Consider the following 22230-nt stretch of genomic DNA (forward strand, 5'->3'; position numbering starts at 1 on the left):
TTTGTCAGCTCCCATTCCAAGGATTACCTTTGGACCCGATGTCCCAAAGCCCTCTCCACATATACAAAACGAGCGTGTCTTTTTATTCTGGTGTAAGCAACTCATCTGCACAGTGCTGGGGGCTGTGCAGGACAAGAGAAATGAAAATCTACATTGCCAGCTCCTTCACTGATCCATCTGCATGCTAACCACTGCCTGGATCCTCCTAACCATTGGATCTAGAATACTCAGAAGTAATGAGTAAGTAATCTAACCAGGAATTACGAAGTAAGCTTAGGGTTCTTCAGGACCTTAGCTTCGGGGTGCCACACTCTGAACTTTTTCTAGCTTTCTCCTATAGGTAAAAAAATGGAAGCCACATAAACGAGTTATGAATAGAAGACAAGCAAGCAGAGAAGCCAAAAGAGGCTTTGTGTATAATCTGGGTCTGGGCATTGAAGATTCTGCAGGTTAAAGGGACATGTGGCAGAAAGCTGCAGCACCCAAAAAGCCAGGCAGGGGTTGATACATGTCTGCACCATTGACTGGATCTTTCCACAATAAAGGGCAGAAATAACAAGTGTGTTATTTCCTAGACATCAGAAACCAGGGTGGAACTGGGTATGTCCTGTGCATCCTAGGATGAATGCCTTGCTTCTGAGTAAGATATTCACACTATTTTCTTTCTTTGCATTACAGCTTGTTCGGTATCAAAAACTTAACAAGAGCTCTTGTAGAAAATGAGGAAAGATACAATAATGTCCGGATTGCAGCCCTAGTAAATTGCATCAATCTATGACTTAAAGCAAACAAACAAACAAAAATAATCATTCAGTAACCATTCACTGATTGCTAGTTCCGTGCCAAGCCTTTTATATGCATGTATACAAGTGTGTGTGTGTGTGTGTGTGTTAATGCTCTAACAAGACAGGCAATAGCAATGTAGTATACCCACTTAACAAACAAACTAAAACCTGTGAAGTTTAACTGCCTCAACCAATGATATGAAACTGACAGTGATTCAGTCTCTGTGGTCTCTACTGTACTTTAAAGACACAGATTACCATCCAAAACACATAACAAAAGCAATTCCACAAGAATTCGTCTTCTCCCACTTCATGCGAAGTACTGGCTGGTTAACGATGCTGCTAAATGGATACCGTGACCAACGTGTCATAATTTGAAGTGATATGGGAATACGGTCAATAAAGGAAAAATACTTAGAAGTTGAAAGACCTGGAATTTTTTGCAGTTTATTTAGTCTTACTGCCAAAATACTTTTACGTAGTACTGCAATACTTTTATGTCAGCTTCCGCAATTTGATTTTTTCTGCCCTCAGAAATAAGAAAAATACAAATTTGAGCAACAAAGTCCTTTGACCACAAAGGTCAAAAAGAGGACATGCTGAGTGAGAACAGGAAGAGGACATTTTTTTTGCTGCCGGATTATCTCCATTAAGTAAATAATTGTCTCCGATATTTGGAGTGCTACCATGATCTCCCCACAAGCTAAAGTTAAAAATAACAAACAATATAATGAACTAGAAAATCGGCACCATCTGTAAGCGGCCTCAGTCCCAGCCAAGGGTCCATATGTGTAACCTTAGATAGCAACTAAAGGGAAACAGGGACTGGGAGACACTGAGTCCGTTGTCACACCCACGGCAGGGATTGGAGGCTGTGCTCAGTTACCAGAGGACCAAATATGACCACCTCTTTAAGTGCCACTCCTCCCAGCGCTGCCTGCAGTAGGACTTCCCTGAAAACTTTTCTTCTTCAAACTACACAGAGGACTGACACAGGACCTCGCCATTCAGAAGCAAGGAAGGCAAAGAAAAGGTTGTTGGGGCGGTGGGGGGAGGATGACATTGTGAGGGCTAAGAAATAGGAAGGGGCGTTTAGTAAATCAAAGAGCGTACTGTAGTTTGTCAGCAGTGGGGATAACATTCAGACAGGTTTGGTTTTGATGTATGCTGTTTCTTTTTTTGTTTGTTTGTTTTTGTCTTTGTTTTTGTTTTTGTTTTTGTTTTTGATGTGTTTTGTGTTTGAGAACCATGGATTGTAGTTCATATATTCAACTCTATTTGAACGGTTATATAATTTTTGCCTGAAAACAACCAAAAAAAAAAAAAGGTAAATTGGTATTAGAGCCTAAAGATAAGGTCAGGAAAAGGAAAAGGTTAAAAAGCAAATTTTCTTGAATGAGAATGGATGTTGGAGGGAATAGACATGAGTGGGAATACGTATTTCTTCTGTATGGAATAACTTCTCAATTGAGAAACTGAAACTTATTGGGAAGAGAAAAGGGATTGACCCTCTAGCATATTAAATGTAGACCTCTGCAGACCTTGTTTCTCATCAAGTTTCACTCCAAGTATAACGAAGACAGCAGATTTTTTACATATGTTTACACATACACACATCTATTTGTCTCTTCATATGCAAACTTTCTGTGAATGGTGGAGGGTTCAATGTGTTTTAGTTGTGACCTACGTTATCTTCTCTGTGTAGAGATGACAGACAGAAGGCCAAAGCGTGCCTGAGTGCACCTACTCAGTGCATCATCCATCTCTTAATTTTGGAGAATTTAAGAAAAACAAAGTGTTTTTTTTTTTGGCGGGGGAATAAATATTCCTCTTAGAAATTAGAGAGAAATGAAAAAACTAGTCAGATTACTCAAAGGAGTTACAACATGTTTTAATAGCATTTTCTTAGAAAAAGAGAAGAAAGTGTCTCACTAAGCCAGAATAAAGAAAGAAAGAACTGAATTTCAGTAGTATCATTGCTGGAATGTTCTCTGGGCCTGCGTGCAGGTGACCATGGGGAAGAAGGTGGCCGTCATTGGAGCTGGTGTCAGTGGCCTGGCCTCCATCAGGAGCTGTCTGGAAGAGGGGCTGGAGCCCACCTGCTTTGAGATGAGTGATGATATCGGGGGACTGTGGAAATTTTCGGTAAGTGTGGTGTCACCGCAACATACAGGAGTGTGAAGTGGGCTGAGATGGGAAGACAGGGCACAGCCTTACAAAGCCATCACCATGGCGATTATAAGCTGTGCTGGGACTGACTCCATGAAATGCAATATTGGAGCAAACTGGGAAGCAGCTTCCTTGCAAGTCTGAAATAAATGAAACATCGGACTACCTTGGAAGTTCTCATCAGTCATTCCTTAATAAGAGCAATTGCTGAGGTAAAACTGTGGCCAAATATTGATTTGGTTTATGTAACAGTGATCCAGTTTACTCACCGAACATGTCTTACTACTGTTTTGATAATGTTAGCACATGTATCTTGGCGATTCAAATCACAGATTTTCAAGTTCCAGTTGCTGGCTTTGTTCTTGTGAAGCCACGTGACAGAGCAGCTGCATAAGGAACCAAGCACAGGATGCTCAGATGCTTTGTTGCCCACAACTCTCCTGGCGAATATGCATGCGCACGTTCAATGAAGAACTTCCTGTCCTGCTCAACAATACTACACCAGCGTCCTCACATCCAGAAGACCTGTCCTATTGGTCTCCTTTCTCTCCTCCAACTAAGTCCTTTCTTAAGTCTTCTAAGCCACTGTCTTCACCTCAAATGAGAAAGCCTGTATCATTGTATGTGTGGGTTAAAAGGATCTGAGTAGTAAATGAAATAGTGTTTATGATAGCTTTTCAAATTCTGCTAACAGCATGAGGCTTTATTCTTAGTCATACAGATAATTTGTAGGTTATCATGAACTCTTTTTTTTTTTAAGATTTATTTTATTTTTATTACAAAGTCAGATATACTGAGAGGAGGAGAGACAGAGAGGAAGTGGAGCTGCCGGGATTAGAACCAGCAGCCATATGGGATCAAGGCGAGGACCTTAGCCACTAGGCCACGCTGCCAAGCCCCTATCATGAACTCTTGAACACACCCAGAACCTTGCAAAATGCTGTGGAGCCTACGACATTGCCGGAGTACTGACAGGGCCCCACTGGAGCACCCAGATGCTGCGCAGGACTGTTGTAGGGAATATTTTCGGTATTTCAAACAAAATCCAACCTTTATCGCATTCTTATCGGCTAGATATATTGTTTCCCTCTTAAAAATTCATCTGAAGGTGAAGAAAAAATTATACAGCTGGTAAATTGTGGTGACAATAATCCCAATTTAAGCTTGCTGTTCTCTCCAATCTGAATTCTCAGCCACCCTATGTAAGTTTTGGGGTGCCAATTCACCAGGGGCTATTAGCCCAGTTAGTCTTCTACGCAGGGACTTTGATGAAAGTCTCTTGCTCAAAATGCTGCTAGAAAATACTGTTGAACACGAAGCACCTGCTGGCTTGCTGATTCAGAGGAATGCAGCCAGAAACAGAGTGTTGCCGTTCTTGCTGCATAAGGAAGACATTAAATTTGAACCTGACATCACAGCCTAACAAAACTGAACTGAAAATGAAAATGTGCACCAACTTTCAAGAAAAAGAAAGTGTAACACAGAGAGCAGGATCTCATGCGGGCATGAGATTATCTGCAGGTCTTAAAACCTATAGAAGTTGTGATGTTGGATTTCATAATGGTTACAATTCCTTTTTTTCATCCGTTTTTCTCTTCTAGAGTGAGAATGTACTGAGCTCTTGCTCTATGTTTTTTCCACTAACCTATTTTATTTTTTAGGTTTACTTATTTCTATTTGATAAGTGGAGAAATCATCCAGTAGCTCATTCATTTGTCTAAATAGCCTGCAACCTTCAAGATTGGTCATGCACCAAGAATCTCATCCAGGTCTCCCATGTACTTGAACCATCATTTGCTGCCTTCAGGGTGTACATGAGCAAGCACATGGATCACAAGTGAAATTGGGGCTTGATTCACATATCAGGCAGTAAAATATGGAACATGAGTGTACTAATGGTGGCTTCACACACTGTTTCACGTCTTCCCCAACGATTGTATTTTAGAAGAAGATAACTTTTCTTTTAGTTTCCTGAATTCATAGTGGATCATACGCAGGAGCTTGTTTCACCTGTCTTTGATCATTTAAATGATGCTATGTGGGATTTTTGAACTAATGACATATAAATGACAGTTATGACTTAGTGTAAGCAGCTATAGGTTGAAAGTTCAGGGATACTGGAATCAGGTGAATATGTTGCATATGGGAGAGATATGATTTTTGGGGTGCCAGTGGGTGAACTGAGGTGGGCTAAGTAATTGAATAATTCAACCATTTTATATCCCAATTAAATAATTCTACCCCATAGTATAGCCAACTTTTTAAAAAAAATATTAATGTTACCTTCTAAAGAAAAAGGATATTTGGAGCCACACTCAATTTTAAATTGTATATGGAGAGATCGCCTGGATTATCTGGGTAGGAGCAAAATGATCTATTTTTTAACCATATAGGAAGGAAGAGGGGAAAGACTGAACAGAGACAATGCTGGAAGGATGGGCAAGCATTTGGTCCAGTGGTTAAAACAGCACTCAGGAGGTCAGTGCCTTGTTATCAGAGTACCTGAATCCTATGTGGGTCATAAACTTTGGATTCTGGCTCCTGGCCTGCAGATGTTGGGAGGCAAAGGTGATGGTCCCTGACATCGTTATGGAGAACTGGTTTGAATTCTTGGCTCTTGGTTTCAACCCTATTGAAGGACATGTGTCAAGGCATTTGGGGAGTGACTCATGCATGAATGTTGTCCATCTCTCTATTTCTCAAATAAATATTACAACAAGAAAAACAGATACAGATTAGAAGATACTGTACTATAGCTATGAAGATGGATAAGCCAGTCACACACCAAGAGATGCAGGTGTTGTGGACATGCTGATAAAGCTAAGGATTTCTGCTATCCATCATAAGCTGGAAGTCAATAAATGGATCCTCTTCCAGAATTTCTGAAGAGAAATAGAGCCTCCGGACAGCTTGTTTTGGGGCCCAGCAATACCAATCTCCAAATACTGCCCTTCAGGATGATGAGAAAATTAATTCTTGTTATTTTAAGTCATTAGTGGAGACTTATGTCATCCATGGCAATACATCTAGTATTCACAACATGACCTGTAATCATGTTTCAGAAAAACTATTTAAACTCTAATTAGCTTCAACATTATGCTAATTTTGTATTTTCTTATTCTGCCCATTAATGTTAGCTTTTTATCTTCTCTCAACTTATTCTTTCTTCTGAGAAATCTAAATATGGCTAGTTAAGTGTGACAATATAAAAGATGCATACAGATTAAGTTTTTGTGCTGGTTTCCATGCATGTCCTATACCCATTTCATTCTTTTGCTCTAATCCTGACCTGAAGTAAAAAAGTGGTTTGTTTCCCTGACTCTCTGGTTACAGAGAAAATGAGTTAGTTTATAACCAGGCTACAGGTCTATGTGAATTTTCCCCACTCCAACTGTGCTCTTCAGGAATTCTGCAAACAGTAAATGAGTAAACTGCATGGACTTTGGCCTGGAGTTTCAATGACAGAGTCTTCTTTTCTGGATAGTAAATTCTTCATTTTTAAAAAAAAAAAAACAACTTTCTTTGAATTTTTTGTTTCAGCCTACATGGTAATCTGTTATTTAACATTTTGAGTTTTCCTTATACTTATCATATTTATCAACATTTCTAAACTCAACAAAAGCATCATTCCTTCCTCACCTAATATCTTCTCTAAGACTTTTTCAGCATTGTTCACAAAATTAATATTCCTATATTTCTGAAAGGTAAAATTTTGTGACTTATGCAGATACTCAAAACACATGCAAAGCATATAAATTCTACAAGATGTATTGAAAGTTCACACATTGTTTTATGCATTGTAGAAATTCCAAAGAATTTTAAAAGACTAAACATGTAAATGTGAACACATAGATATACCATAAACAATTGCAACAATCTATCATTATTTGTTTTTATAAATTGGCCATCATACAGTCATATTCATAAGTTGACTTGCTGAGATCAAACAAATTTGAATCTTGGGAATTATCTGTCACCCTATGTAGATGTTTAGAAAATAAAACAATCGGAACTACATATTTCTAAAACAGCATAATGAAATTCAAGATTGCTCCCCTTCCATTTTCTGGGTTCCCTTGATAAACTTTTGCTATTACCATCAACTATCTCACGGATGTTAATTTGTGTGGGATCCTAGCCGTCTTACAAAACTCAGCTATGGGTCAAAGCCAATTCACTTGTTTGGCACTGGCTCCCAAATGTCAATATCCTCACTTGACAATCCTCTTCCATGTGTAACTCTCCATTCACAGGAGCATGCCGAGGATGGCAGAGCCAGCATCTACCAGTCGGTCTTCACCAACTCCTCCAAAGAGATGATGTGCTTTCCAGACTTCCCATACCCCGATGACTTCCCCAACTTTATGCACAACAGCAAGCTGCAAGAATATATCACTGCGTTTGCCAGAGAAAAAAACCTTCTGAAATACATACAGTTTAAGGTCAGATAGTATTGACAAGTTTACTTTCGGCATCATGATGGACAAGTTCATGTCTAGTTTTCCTGTATGCTAATTTGGTGTTTTCATTGTCCCTTTCTTACTTGGTGATAATGTATTTGGAGAATATTCCCTCTCCTCAGGCATATGATAGGAACTTCACAAAACTTGACAATTTGTTTAGTATCAATAACTAAGGTTAAAAAAAATTGATGAATCTTCAGGTTTAAAATTCTTCTAAATTATGTATGAGTAAAAGAAGAAATGTCAGTGCATTTTTATTTAAACTTGAATAATAATTCACATTTTGTGCATTAATATTTGCAAAAAGCAGAGAGTTATGCTTTGGTGAGAATATAAACTTAAATTCCTGTATTAGAAAATGAAAAGCCGTTAATTGGAAGCTTTAAAACTTTGTGACAAAAATCAGTGTAAACCCACAGAATACAAAATGAAGGGAATTAGAAAAGAAATTAATTAAAAAGAGAACAAAGTGTGCTAACAGAAGTGATAGTTCGTTTATTTCATTTATCATATTCATTTATTTCTTTTTAAGAACAACAGAAAGATATTAGTTTCAGATAAAATGCACTAAGGCAAAAATTAAAAATATGGAGAAGCAAAAATTAGACAAAAAAGATACACTAAAAACTTTAAATTTACCAACAAGGAATTATGTAGGGACTAGCCCTGTGGCATAGTGGGTTAAGCTGCCACCTGAAAAGCTAGCATCCCGTATTGGAATGACAGATTGAATCCCAGCTGCTCCACTTTGGGTCCAGCTCCCTGCTAATGTGCCTGGGAAAGCACTCCATAAGAGGCTAAGTTAGGAGATGCCCACCACCTACATGAAAAAGCCGGAGATTACAAGCTCCTGCCTCCAGCCTAATGAAGGCCCTGCCATTGCAACGATTTGGGAAGTAAAAGAGAAAATGGAAGATCTTTCACAGTTTCTCCCTCTCTCTGTCACTTTGCATTTCACATAAATAAAATAAATTCTTTAAGTTCTTTAAAAGAATGATGTAAAGGTATTGCCAAATGCCACTTTGATACTTTAAAAAGAAAAAAAAGTCAAAACTCAAGAAGTAAAAAGCTTGACTGTTTTTTTGTTAATTTATAATTTTTTTATCCAGGAGGTTAAAAGTCATCCATAAAAATAACCATGTAGCTTAATAAGTGATCATTTACAAATTTGCAGTGAAGAAATCACTTCCATAATTTGTGCCCTCTTTTGTATGGTTTGCATAACGGCTCTATAATATCATAACCTTTATACAAAGCAGACAGGCTTACATGAAATGGGAAATTGTAAACCAGTTCCTCTCAGGAATTAAAACACTAAACATACAGGTGTTTAATTCTTGTTATTTTAAGCCATTAGTGGAGACTTACAAATGTCATAAGTGGCCATACATCTGATATTCACAACAACAATACAAAAATTCCTCCAAAGTTGATCTAATCGAATATTACGAAATGTTTACTACTCTTATTGAAGTGAGGCATTCCTTAGATTATTTCATTACAATAATATATAAACATATATTGCAACATAAACTTGTTACAGGAAGCAAATCAGTATTTAAAGAATTAACTCACTTTTAAAGGTTTATTTTTATTTGAAAGGCAGAGCTGTGGAGAGGACACACACACACACACCCTCCAGCTTATACCCCAAATGGTCACAAAGGCCAGAGCTGAGCCAGTCCCTGATCTGAAGCCAGGAGGCAGCAGCTTCCTCAGGGTGTCCCATGTGGTCTTTGGGCACAGGCCCAGTGACTTGTAACTTCGGCTGCTGCCTTCCTAGGCCACAACAGCGGCTGCATCGGAAGTGGAGCAGTTGGGACGCCACAGGCAGAGGCCCATACTGCAGCACGGTACCAGTTCTGAAAATCACTCCCAATTTCACAAATTTGGGAAAGGTATTTACTGAAATTCAGCATCCATTTATGCTTGAAGGAATTAAAAAAGAAAGCTCTCATCAAACCAAATCTACAAAGGGATTCTCTTGACCTATCAAAAATGTACATGAACATTATTTTGAATCTACACAATGGAAGCTAATTGCCACTTAGCTACAAAATTGCAAAGTGCTATAGATATACAATACACATTGGTTTCAGTGTATGGTTCTGAAAAAAATGTAAAACAGCTCTATCATTAATTCCTTTTTTTTTATTAGATAAAGCAAACATTTATTAAATTATCATAAAAACATTCCATCAAATTACATTAATTCCTTTTTGATTACACATTGAGCCTCTAATAGATGCATTGTGCTAATTAAAGTGTATTTTTTCAATTGAAAATTGCTTGTTGGAAAGAAAAACAGAGACAGAAGGAGCTCCCTCCTGCCACTGCATTCCCCAGTCGTTGGTAACCACTCAGGCCTGGGTCAGCTCTCAAATTGGAAGGAGGGAGCTATTCCAGGTTTCTACATGAGTACCAGGGACCGAGGTGTCTGATTCATCACCCCTGGGCTCCCAAGGTCAACGTTAGCAAGAAACAATATAAGATTTCTACATAAACATAGAGCAGAGGCAGGACTCAAATCCAGGCACTTGTTTATGACAGGTGGGGTCCCCATGTCTTCATTATTGGGCCAAATTTCTCCCTCTTTTTTTGTTGTTGTTGTTATTCACTCTTTGGTGTGGCAACTAGAAATATTTTAATTTTATGTGTTGTGCATATTATAAAGCAACTCTATAATGCTGTGTTAAGCAGAAAGAAGTCAGAATCACTCCCTTTAAATCTCAAGCAAGATATCCCTCATGTTATTGCTTCTTTGTAACAATCTTTAAAAATTTAAGAAACATGGGCCTATACAGTAGCCTAGCGGTTAAAGTCCTCACCTTTTACAGGCCAGAATCTCATTTAGGTGCCAATTCATGTCCCAGCAGTCCACTTCCCATCCAGCTCCCTGCTTGTGGCCTGGAAAAGCAGTCGAGGGCGGCCCAAAGTCTTGGCACCCTGCTCCCTGGTGGGAGACCTGGAAGAAGCTCCTGGCTCCTGGCCATTCCAGCCAGATGTGGAACAGGCCAAAGCTGAGAACCAGGAATTCCAACCTTATCTCTGCATGGGTGGCAAGGTCCTAAGTTAACTATTAGCAATATGGAAAGTCAGCATAGAAAGCAGGACCTTAACCCAGTACGCCATCAAGCCAGCCCCTTCATAAAGGCTTAGGAACAGCTAATGCCAGAGCAGACCTTGAGGCATAACAGAATATTAAGAAACATTGTCCAGGAATCTGTAGTGTAGGAAGCTTTCTAGATGATTCTTAAACATGCTAAAGTTTGAGGAAACACCATGCCTTTCATTGTAAATCCACATTGTATTTTTTTTAAAGATCGTAAAACTATTACAAGGTCAAATAGCTGAAGGAGTAATTATAAAAGCTATGCGTCAACAGACTATTCCTGTACATGATACGCACTACATGTAAACCACAGTTGAAATCAGTGTCATGACACAGGAGCCCCACTGGCTACTGCAGAAAATACTGGGCAAAACAAGAATCCACACAGGAGCAAAACACACGTGCCATCTGGTTATATTCTGAGGGAATTTCAAATTTTTAAGATGTGCTTAAATAATGAGTTAAGTATGTTTCCCAAGCTAATACCTTCAAAGTTTTCTTTTCACATTGTTTTCACAAATCTACGCCTTAACATAGAAAAGGCAACTTCCTTTCTCCGTTTCTTGTAGACACTTGTATCCAGCATAAACAAACATCCTGACTTCTCTAAGACTGGCCAATGGTGTGTTACCACCGAAAGGGATGGTAGAAAGGAGTCAGCAGTTTTTGATGCTGTAATGATTTGTTCTGGACACCACGTATATCCCAATCTACCCAAAGACTCCTTTCCAGGTAAGACTGAAATTTAGGCTGCTTTCTATATCTCTGCCAAGGTCAATGTCTTTGTGACCACATTTTTAACAATAAAAGTAGGAACGTGCTAAATTAAAACATACTTCTGTAATATAAAATAGATTTACAGTATGAAAAAAAATCCATTGTTAATTACATCAACCTCAGATCATTTCAATTAAAGCAAAGTTTTTTTCTCTAATTTAAGTCAAACTAATTATCTTTTTCATTTAGGACTAAAGAATTTTAAAGGCAAATGCTTCCACAGCAGGGACTATAAGGAACCAGGAATATTCAAGGGGAAGCGTGTTCTGGTGGTTGGCTTGGGGAACTCTGGCTGCGATATTGCCACAGAACTGAGCCACACAGTTGAAAAGGTATGACATCTCAGATAAGGCAGGGGCTTTCTGAAGGGATAGAAATGACTATTAATATTTAAAATATATGAGAGGAAATTATATGGAGGGAGGAGAAAGCCCCTTTTTCCTTTTCCTTTTGATGGGTTCATTCATTTTCCTTCTGTATATTTCAAGATGTGTATCTATGTGGCAGAGTGACAAGGGAAAGGAGGAAAGACAGTGACGGGGAGGAAGGGATCTTCCATCCGCTAGTTCTCTTCCTAAATGTCCACCGTAACCTGGGTGAATAGAGGCCAGGAGGAAGGCACTCCATTCGGCAATTCCACACAGGAGTCAGGAATCCAAGTACTTGGGTCATCATTGCCTGCATTCCCGTGTATGCTGGCAGGCAGCTGTATCAGAAGCAGGACTCAAACTAGAGCTCCCAGATGGGATGCAGCCACCCCAAGCAGAAGTTTAACAAAATGTGCAACAACTCCAAGTGTTAAAGTGGTATGTTATATAGTTCAGCTTTCTTATGGTACAAGTGAGGTTTTTCATTTTAATTTTTGATTACTGTATACCATGAGTACATTGTGTGGGATAAAGTGCAATATTTCAACACATGTGTACAGAATAAGCAAATCAAATCAAGAAACTGGCATTATCTTTTCTTTACGCTTTGAGCCTGCCAGTTCTTCTGCTTAAGTTCTTTAAGCAGTATATAAGATATTTTTTTGTGTTGTGTAACACGAGAAGTTGGAAGCATATCTCTTTTTTGGGATTTGTTTTGAAACCTCTCTATAACCCTCTCCTCCCATACTGAATTTTACATAGCTTAATAGGAAAGACAGAACTTTAGCAGTTGTCTTCTTAAGGCTATTTGATGCCTAACAAATGGATTGAACATTAAGGTTATGACACTGAAACTCTTGGGCAAGCCCTTGGATGCTTCTGGTTTCCAGCTTCCCAATAGTAAAAGAATAACATCTGTTTGGGAATCAATGTAGATATAGAACTGTGTACACAGTCACCCCCACACACAACCATCCTACGATTATTGTTGAGAGTGTCTAATGCACCAGGCCCTGCTTTTGATGCTAGAGAGTCGTGAACAAAAAAGACAGTCTTCCATTATAGGACTCAGAATCTAGTGCAGAAAAAAATGAATTAAATTAGTAAATAAATGTCTAATTTATAATTATGAAAAGTGCCAGAAAAAGTATAACAGTGGCTTATACGGATGATCTTCTTTTGAGTTAGTGACATTGAAGCTGAAGAACTAGAAGAGATGAGACACAGCATCCGAAGGGCTCGCGAGGCAGAAATCTCAAAGCATGAAAAAACTTGGTGCCTCAACAGGAACTAAGATAAATCTCATTGAGTTTAGAAAATAAAGATGTGAAGAGAAGTTGTAGGGTAAAGGAGAAGCGATGATACAGGACCTGTTGTGTGTTATGGCAGGTTAAGGAGTATGGACAAATGTTACCTATTAGCTCTAAAAGATTCTTCAGGGGTAACTACTCAGAAACCCAGTCAGGAATCCCTTCTCCAGTTGTCATAGCTGCTAATTGCCGGCCTCTGCCTTCAGCCAAAGCAGCTCCCTACGAGGGCTCGCCACTGAGGGATGTCTTCTATTGCCCGACTCGGGAGTCAGGGTCATAAATGTGTCCCTAAAGGGAGATCCAGAGAGCAAATCACGACAGCAACTAAAAATGGTCACGATTTTAATGGTTGGATTGGTGTTTTGAAGGTCACCATCAGCTCCAGAAGTGGCTCATGGGTCATGAGTCGTGTCTGGGATGATGGCTATCCCTGGGACATGGTGTTCATCACACGATTTCAAACCTTCCTGAAGAACAGCTTACCAACAGCCATCTCTGACTGGTGGTACACGAGGCAAATGAATGCAAGGTTCAAGCACGAGAATTATAGCCTGATGCCTTTAAATAGGTAAGGTAAAATTGAAGTGATATGGCGGCTGACTTTTACTTCAGGGAAACCACATAACAAATCGTATATAAACTAAAATTGAACTGTGAACGGGGGGTCACCGAAAGTGGTTAAGAAATCACATTTATTTTTAACATGTTGACTGCTCAATACCATGTCAATTAATTCCATAATGATGTTAATTGTTGGAGACGGTATGTTAGTGCTTTTATTTGACCGGGATGATACTCTGCTGTCTCTGCCCTCAGACCAGAGAGGGTCTACCCAATAAGTAGTTGGACTTGACTGGACTATAAGATGTTGGACTCTATGCTTGGCATATACTTGCAAAGAGGGAATTTCAACTGAACTTGAACTATGGTTATGCAACAAGGTGGAGGAACCCACCATGGGGAGAGGGTGGGGGAGAATCCCAGATTCTATGTAATTACAACACAATGTAATTAATGAATAAATTTAATTAAAAAAACACAAATCAATATACTCGTAAAACAGTCACATCTCACAAATCAGAAAATAAAGAGCTGAACATAACCAGAAACAATTTCCTGTTTCGCAATCCTCCTTGCTGCATTTGCACAGCTGAAATGTTACATAATGTCTTGAGAATTTGTTCTCAGAGTAACAATGATAATAATTAACCGGGTTTCAGCACTTAATACTTGTCAGCATTTTGGCAAGACTCTGTTAAGGCTTTGATGCATCATTTTATTCGCACATCATCTATGAAGTATGTTCCATTATCCTTGCTTGTGTGAAAAAGCAAAGTTTGACGCAGTTGGTAACTTTGCCAAAGTCCCACCACCAGGAAGTAGAAGTGACCTTTAAAATTAGCTCAGATTTGCTGATTCTATAACCCTTGGCTACTTGCTGTAATGTCTTAAAAGTTAAGTTTGCAAGACAGAAAAACGTTCCCCGCTGAGCTCTCTCCTCATTCACCTCTTAACGGAGCCTTCTCACTGAACCTTTGTCACAATGTGTGCATCTTCATTCTCCAGCTCAGACAATTAGTAATAATAATAATTTTGACAGAGGCTGAAACACTCAGATTAAAAACATAACACTAATAAATATTTGTTAAAGTTTTATTATGTCCCAGGTTCTGATTAAGATTTGAGGATACAGCAGATTTGAGGATACAGGCAAAACCTGTTTTTGATTTATAATCTGTAGTCTATGTAGTAGGAAATGGATTATAGAAAGATCTGGAGAGAAAAAGTACAACAGGCAACTAAGACAGCAAGTGTCATTAGGATGATTTTAATAAAGTCCTCAGACTATACTTCATATAAAAGGGAACTCTAATTTTATTTTGATTTATTTATGTGAAAGTCAGAGTTACAAAGACAAATAATCATCCGCGGGTTCACCCAGATGGTCACATTGGCCAGTGCTGCAGCATGGCTGAAGCCAGAATCAGGAGGTTCTTCTGAGTCTTTTATGTAAATTGCAAGGAATCAAGCACTCGGAGCTTTCTCTGCTGCCTCCCCAGACTATTGGTAGGAAACTGGGTCTGAAGTGGAGCAGGCAGCACACTAACCAGTGTCCATGTGGAATGCCAGTATTACAGGGGTGGCTTTTCCTGCTATGACACAATGCCGAGCTGCATGTCAGGAACTTTGAACCACAGCTCTGAGGGGTATGTGGAAATGAGCCATGAGACCATCTCAGGAAGGGTATTCCCGGGAAGACTGAGCGCATCGTCTCTGGCATAATGAACAAACAAGCATATGAGTCTGTTTCTGGGGGGAGGAATTTAAGGGGAGAGCACCAAGAGGTGAAAGCATAAACATAAAAATATCCAGATGATGTTGGGGTTTGTATGTTATGAGACATGTTTACTTGCACGCACTAGGGATGCGACTGAATGACAATCAGACTTCTTCCTTCTTAGCTTTCTACCAGTGACACCAGGCCCTCCTCTTGAAATTTCTGTATTTTTCCTCCTTCACCTGACTTGTATCTTGGCCTGTATGCAACTTTGTATTTCATCGCTCTGTGGTAGCTTCCCTGAAACTTCGCCACAGATATTATTCCTCCTATTTGATATTCTTTATATAGCAGTGAGTAGTTTGGCGTAGCCTGTTATTAAGCCTAGAAGTTAATATCTATGGCATCATGTACATGAATTCTTTGTAGTATTTGTGTCATTCAGTGATTTTCTAAGAAAGGCAAAAATGTTATTGCTATTTCAGATGAGAAAATATGATACACAAAAAATTAACACATCTTAATCTAATCCTAATCAAACCTCATAAGTAACAGGCAGCCAAGAAAAAAATCAGATACTCAGATACACTACCCACATAATTTTTCCTAAGAGAAGTTTTAATGGAGAACTTGACGTTGAAGATAGATCCATCAGAGAAAACAGAAAAGAGCACATTGTTCCCTTCGTATCAGGTCTGTGCATGGGCTCTATTGATTGGGTTCAGATTGGGTAGATCCTTCTTTCCCAGCCACTTTGTGTGAGAACCAAGGAAACAATGGAAAATGTTGTCGTTCTAAGGATGTCCCTATTTCTTCATACAGAACTCTGAGGAAAGAGCCTGTGTTCAATGATGAGCTCCCAGCTCGCATTCTGTGTGGAACTGTGTCCATCAAGCCCAACGTGAAGGAATTCACAGAGACCTCAGCCATCTTTGAGGATGGCACTGTGTTTGAAGCCATTGATTCTGTCATCTTTGCAACAGGCTATGGTTATGCCTACCCCTTCCTTGATGATTCGGTCATCAAAAGTGCAAATAACAAGGTCACCTTGTTTAAAGGCATCTTTCCGCCTCTACTGGAGAAGTCAACCTTGGCAGTGATTGGCCTTGTCCAGTCTTTAGGTGCTACCATCCCCACAACTGACCTGCAGGCCCGCTGGGCAGCCAAGGTCATAAAGGGTAAGTGGATGGGGCAGAGATGGGTCCATGAGAAAGCCTTTGGAGCTTTGTGAAAACTGCTATGCTAAATATAATTTCTCATCCAGTATATTATCAGTATAATCCATAATTGTATATGTTCAGGGGCTATATTTTATAAACAAATTACAATATACTACAATGCATTGCCAACATGCTATAGAACAAGATACTTTAGAAGACATTTTCATGACTTCCAGCTCCTTAAAGCAGATAATTTCCTAAAGTCATTCATGTGACTTAAGAGCAGAGATCATGATGCATATAAGCTATAAAATTATGGTCTTAAAACTCAATAAAATTACATGGTTTTTAAAGGCTACTACCCAGTTAACTTTAAATATACACAGTCAGAAAATATTTTCATAGGAATGTCATTGATGTTTATTAATTAAAGACAAGGAGAATTTTATTAGAGAAAACAGGTAGGAGTAGTAGAGGGCCAATCTCAAAGACATACAAACATTGACATCTAAATAGTTTCAAAAAAGGGAAAGAAACAATAAGCTTTATTAACTTGATTGGAGTAGACAAGGGAGTTGAGCTGTCTTTCCCAGCGAAAGGCTTTGGAATTAGATTCACAGTAAGGTTTGAATGCACTTGTAAACAGATACAGGTGACAACTGCATTATTAAATAGCAATCAGAGATGTCAAATTTGAGCATGCAAACTCTAGTTGAACCTAGAGTTACAAAACTCCTGGGTGTGGGAATCTTGGCAGGCTTACTTCCATTTGAAGCCATTTCTCTGGCTTGCTTCATAACCTAACCTACTGGGACTTAATGACTCTTCTTTTACACAGTAATATAGAAGTTGCCACATGTGTCCTGGCCACCTGGCTCCAGCAGTCTGCCATCCTCATCATTGGTGGCTTGCACGTTAGTGATCTCCCTGCTCTTCCTCTAACTCTTCCCACCCAGACAGTGGCATGTTACTGGGCAGTGAAGTTCAGTAAGGCAGCAGCCAGGAAGATCATGGCACAATGTTCCATTCAGACTTTCACTTGGAGTGCAGGCCTAGAGAGACCTTCATTAAGGCCAAGGGGTGACCTGTGTTCTCAGTGAGGAAGAAAGTTTTAACTTGGAATCGGAAAGAAACAAACAAGGTAGTTAACAGAAACTGATGTGCAATGCAAAGGCTCAGAGAAACAATTTACAAGAAACTAAATGGAGGTAGCAGCTGAGCAACAGAACAATTTCTTCCACCCAAAGACAAGACAGATTAGATGGTTTAAGATCGATACCAACAAAAGGCATCGCATGACCATAGCTGTCAGGATTGCAAGAATGAGGAATTGACAGTCACTGTAGCCCATGAACAGTCATGATGCCTGGGAGTTCTAATCTCATTCAAAATGACTTCAATAAAAATCTCATTTCTCAAACAAATCATCATAAATTTGAAGTAGCTCTGGGCATAAAACTATACATTTTTTTTCTGTGTTTCAAGAACTCAATAAACCAATGTGACCCTGAGATCCTAGGACATCCACAAATCAGATCTAGTTTCCTGGGAGCCCTCTAGTGATTGGTGAATAGTCTCTGTTCTAAATAACATTCAAGAATGGTTTGCCCTCTACAGAGATACTTGGGCCTTCAAAATTAAATAACTCACCAGCTGAAAATTCCAAGACTGTTTCCTGTGAAGTTTTCCTGTTAAATTTTAAGAAAAGAAACAATTCATTTGTATTTGTTTGTTGCTCAATTTTGTACAAATATGACTGAAAGTTCTTACAACATAGTAAATGTTAACTGGTTTATGAAACTGTTCAGACAATTGTTTTGAATTATTATTGCAAGTATTAATTCTGAGAATACACGGGATTCTTGTCCCAAAATGATTATCTCAGTTCCTCTTAGTAAAATTTGTCTTAGAGGAAAGTGATTTAAAAAAAACCTGGAAATATCAATGTGGTTCACAATTATTACAAAGGAAAAATTGTAGGCTAGCCCTAAGACAGACTCATTTAATCATTATCATATATTTCCCTGTTTCTCAGGAACTTGTACTTTACCTTCTGTGAAAGACATGATGAGTGACATAGAAGAGAAAATGGGGACAAAGCTGAAATGGTAAATTTATTTATGATATTGGGAGTCTAGAATATCTAGACCTAAGACAGATTTTGTCAGTGCTTAAGATTGCTATAGTCTTGGGCCAGTGTTATAGCCTAGTAGCTAAATTCTCATCTTGCATTCACCAGGATCCCATGTGGGTGCTGGTTCGTGTCCTGGCTGTTCCACTTTCCTCCCTGCTCCATTTGTGACCTGGGAAAGTAGTCAACAAAGGCCCAAAGCCTTGGAACCCTGAATCCGTGTGGGAGACCCAGAATAAGCTCCTGGCTCCTGGCTTCAGATTGGTTTAGGTCTGGCTATTGCAGCCACTTGGGAAATGAGCCAGCAGATGGAAGATCTTTCTCTCTGCTTCTCCTTCTCTCTGTACATTGGCCTTTCCAACAAAAATAAATAAATTTTTAAAAAAAGACTGTGACAGTCTTAAGTAATCCCCAACTAAGTCATTAGAATGGGATCCACTTCTGGCTCTGTTACAACTTAGATTGTGGGCACAAAATAGAAATTTCATTTAAGCAAGAGTCAGTTTACCCATATGTAATTAGGCATGCAATGTCCTTTCAAGCTGGCAGAACTACAAAGGACAGGCCAATGGCATTCCCCTTGCTAACACAAGAGATCAATGACTGCGAAAGATAGAGAAGACGTGACGTGTTCCCTGTTCTCGTATTGGCACAGACCTTGGACATTCAGAGCGGTGCTTCCTCTCTCATCTCTAGGTTTGGCCAAAGCGAGACGATACAGACAGATTACATAACTTACATGGACGAACTGGCCTCCTTCATCGGGGTGAAACCCAGCATTCCATGGCTATTCCTCACAGATCCCAGATTGGCTCTGGAAGTTTTCTTTGGTCCTTGCAGCCCTTACCAGTTTAGGCTGGTGGGTCCCGGGAAATGGCCAGGGGCCAGAAACGCCATCCTGACACAGTGGGACCGGTCGCTGAAACCCATGAAGACACGAGCTGTTGGACATCTTCAGAAACCTTCTTTGTTTCCACACTGGCTCAAGCTCCTTACTGTGTGTATATTATTAATTGCTATTTTCCTTGTGTTCTAAACAGTATGCATCATTTTCTGTAGGATTCCTGAATGTTCCACATGAATACCAGCCGAAACTCTGCTATTTTGGCATTAAGATACTCACTCCTCCTACTTTCCTCTTCAGAGCATTAATCACTAAAATCATTATTGCTAGATTTTAATCTAAGTCCATGTAGAATTGCTACCTGTAAAGCCATCCTCTTATCTGGGCATTGGTTTGTGGTCCAGCTGCTCCAATGTAGATTCAGCACCTTGTATTTGCAGCAGAATGTGTGGTATGCTTGGGCCCCTACCAGTCACGTGGGATACCTGGCATAAGCTGTAAGCTCCTGCCCTTGTCCTGGCTCAGTCCCTTTGCTGTCGCCATCTGAGGCATTGATCACAAGGTCACTCATTATATTTGTCTCTCCTTCTCTCCTGCGACTCTTTCAGAAAAATAAATAAATCTTTTAAAAAAAAGCTCATGTGTGAGCCATTATCTAAGAGGATATTAATCATAGCTTTAGGTTCCACTAACACTTCACACTCAAAATGGCAAGTTTTTGTTCTTCGATTGGATTCTATACCATTTTGATGTGATTGCTTGTCTTCTGAAACAATGTTGGAAGTACATCCTTCAGATACAATCAAAGATCAAGTGCAGCAGAACAATTAGAAAATTATACCCTCAGGCAACCTCCGCATACTACTTGAAGGTCAAGGGAGGAATTCAGCCTTCCGTTTCAGATGTTGCTATTTGCAGCATGCTCCGGGCCATGATTTCTCTTTGTCTTCCAAAACAACCTAGTCCAGAGAACTAGTCCATGTGAAAGTCAACATTTCCCCAGTAAGGGAACGAACTTTCCAAGAGGTAGTAGCAAAATAACATTGACAGCTACAATGAGTATTAAATATAAGATTTAGATAAATGAAAACTCCAAAAAAATAAGTTCTTAAAAATTAAATACTTAGTCAAAAGCTGATCGAAGTGACTATCCTCATAAGTTGTTAGGCACCCAAATAAAGCTAAAATGTTATTTGAAAAGTAAATGATATTACATTTTATTATTAAATCTTTGGTCTTTAGAGTTCACAAAAATTACTTTAAAGACAGACAAAATTGTCTCTCAGCATCATAATTATCAAAGTGCTGCGGGCAAGGGGGCTTTGGTTGGACTTACTCCAGATCCTTCCCTCCATGCATGAAGGAAATCAAATCAGCTGAATTAAAATGGTGCACAGGAAAGAAGGATTCATTAAAAGAAATGTACGGGAAAGCTCAAGAGAGGGAGGTTGGGGGCACAGTTCATTGGCTCAACTGACTAACCTTCCAACTCCAAGTGCCAGAATCCCATGTGGGCTCAGGTCTGTGTACCAGTTGCTTTACTTCCATCCAGCTCCCCAGTTGTTGCCTGGGAAAGCAGCAGAGGATGACCGAGGCCTTGTACCTTACACACATGGAGACCTGGAAGAAGTTCCTGGATCCTGGCTTTGGGTCCACTCAGCTGCAACCATTGCAGCCATATGAAGTGCGGACCAGCAGATCTAAGCTCTTTTTCTCTGTCTCTCCTCCTCTATGTAAATCTGTCTTTCCAACAAAAAACAAATAAATATTAAAAGAAAGAGAGACAGAGGGAGATTGGGAAGGGAAAAGAGGGAGAGAGAGAAGAATGAACAAAAAGCCAAAACACAAAGAAGTAAAAAACAATAACAAAAAGCAAACAAATTAACTAAATAGTCCTGCACATGGTCAGGACCATCTCTTGACAACATCAAGCGACAGGGACGGTGGTGTCTGAACAGGAACTTAATAGAGTAGTCAAAGTGGGGGCAGTTTGGGCAGGGATGGAGAACCATGTGTTTCCATGTCCTGTTTGGAAGTATTAAAGTGTCCTGTCATCAGGTGCATGATATGAGTAGGAGAGCTAGAGTTTTATTCCCATGATAATAATACTTGTGTGAAGGCCATATGGGAACACATCCTGCAGCACTATTGGATATTTTCAGTTGGCATTGATTCTCACCATTCTTAGTTCATCTGGAGGTTGTGAGGTTGAGACATTGTAGGTTAGCAATTACTCATGGTGGAAATAACTGGTTTTGTCCAACCTCAGCTGAGGAAAGGCCACCCAATGAACTTTCAGTTCTTAATGTCAAGACACAGCTGCAGGTCAGTGATTTCCCAGGAGAATGACTCAAGTGAGCCCCAGTGCTCTTGTGCTGTCTTCCTCAAGCTAGGAGGTGACTGCAGATCAGTGATCATGTGCAGGCAGAACATCTGGTCCTTCCCAGTTGCACATACAGAGCTGTAATTCCCGCACACCTTGGTTCTTTGCTTCAGCTTATCATAGACTGGTATATACCAGGCCCAGTCCACATGTCTCTGTAGTACATAACCTCTGCTTCTCTCAATCCTATGTGGCCAAGCAGCAACCCTGCCCATCGATAAATTCCCAACAGTTGTAGCACACAGCCAGGGAAGATGACTTCGAGCCCGACAAATCAAGACATTTACAGAGTCCAGCCAGTATAGTCAATTGATAACTGGATTTTAGTTTAGAAACTGTAAAACTATACAAAGAATTTCATTACATAATGACAGAGTGGCTAATTCACCAAGAAGTTACAACAGTGATAAATATGTAAGTACTCCATGTCAGAAAACCTATATAGATAAA

General features: G+C 39.5%; 1 protein-coding gene across 1 annotated transcript; it reads left to right on the forward strand.

Annotated features, from left to right (window-relative positions):
* The first annotated feature begins 2770 nt into the window (after positions 1–2770).
* Positions 2771–19668, forward strand: LOC101525721 (flavin containing dimethylaniline monoxygenase 3). The gene is made up of 8 exons (XM_058660968.1): positions 2771–2930; positions 7208–7396; positions 11099–11261; positions 11496–11638; positions 13353–13552; positions 16085–16440; positions 18458–18530; positions 19250–19668. The coding sequence occupies exons 1-8, from the start codon at positions 2799–2801 to the stop codon at positions 19587–19589; spliced, it is 1596 nt and encodes a 531-aa protein (XP_058516951.1). The 5' UTR covers positions 2771–2798; the 3' UTR covers positions 19590–19668.
* Positions 19669–22230: the final 2562 nt, after the last annotated feature.

Source organism: Ochotona princeps, chromosome 2, assembly GCF_030435755.1.
Source record: "Ochotona princeps isolate mOchPri1 chromosome 2, mOchPri1.hap1, whole genome shotgun sequence".
In the NCBI taxonomy this organism is placed as follows: Eukaryota; Metazoa; Chordata; class Mammalia; order Lagomorpha; family Ochotonidae; genus Ochotona; species Ochotona princeps.

What these genes read in the sequence shown, in the direction of transcription:
- LOC101525721 (XM_058660968.1), top strand. Translation starts at nt 2,799, where the DNA reads ATGGGGAAGAAGGTGGCCGTCATTGGAGCTGGTGTCAGTGGCCTGGCC. An exon ending in GGGGACTGTGGAAATTTTCG is followed by an intron (nt 2,931 to 7,207) that starts GTAAGTGTGGTG and finishes CTCCATTCACAG; the next exon opens with GAGCATGCCGAGGATGGCAG. An exon ending in ACCCAAAGACTCCTTTCCAG is followed by an intron (nt 11,262 to 11,495) that starts GTAAGACTGAAA and finishes TTTTTCATTTAG; the next exon opens with GACTAAAGAATTTTAAAGGC.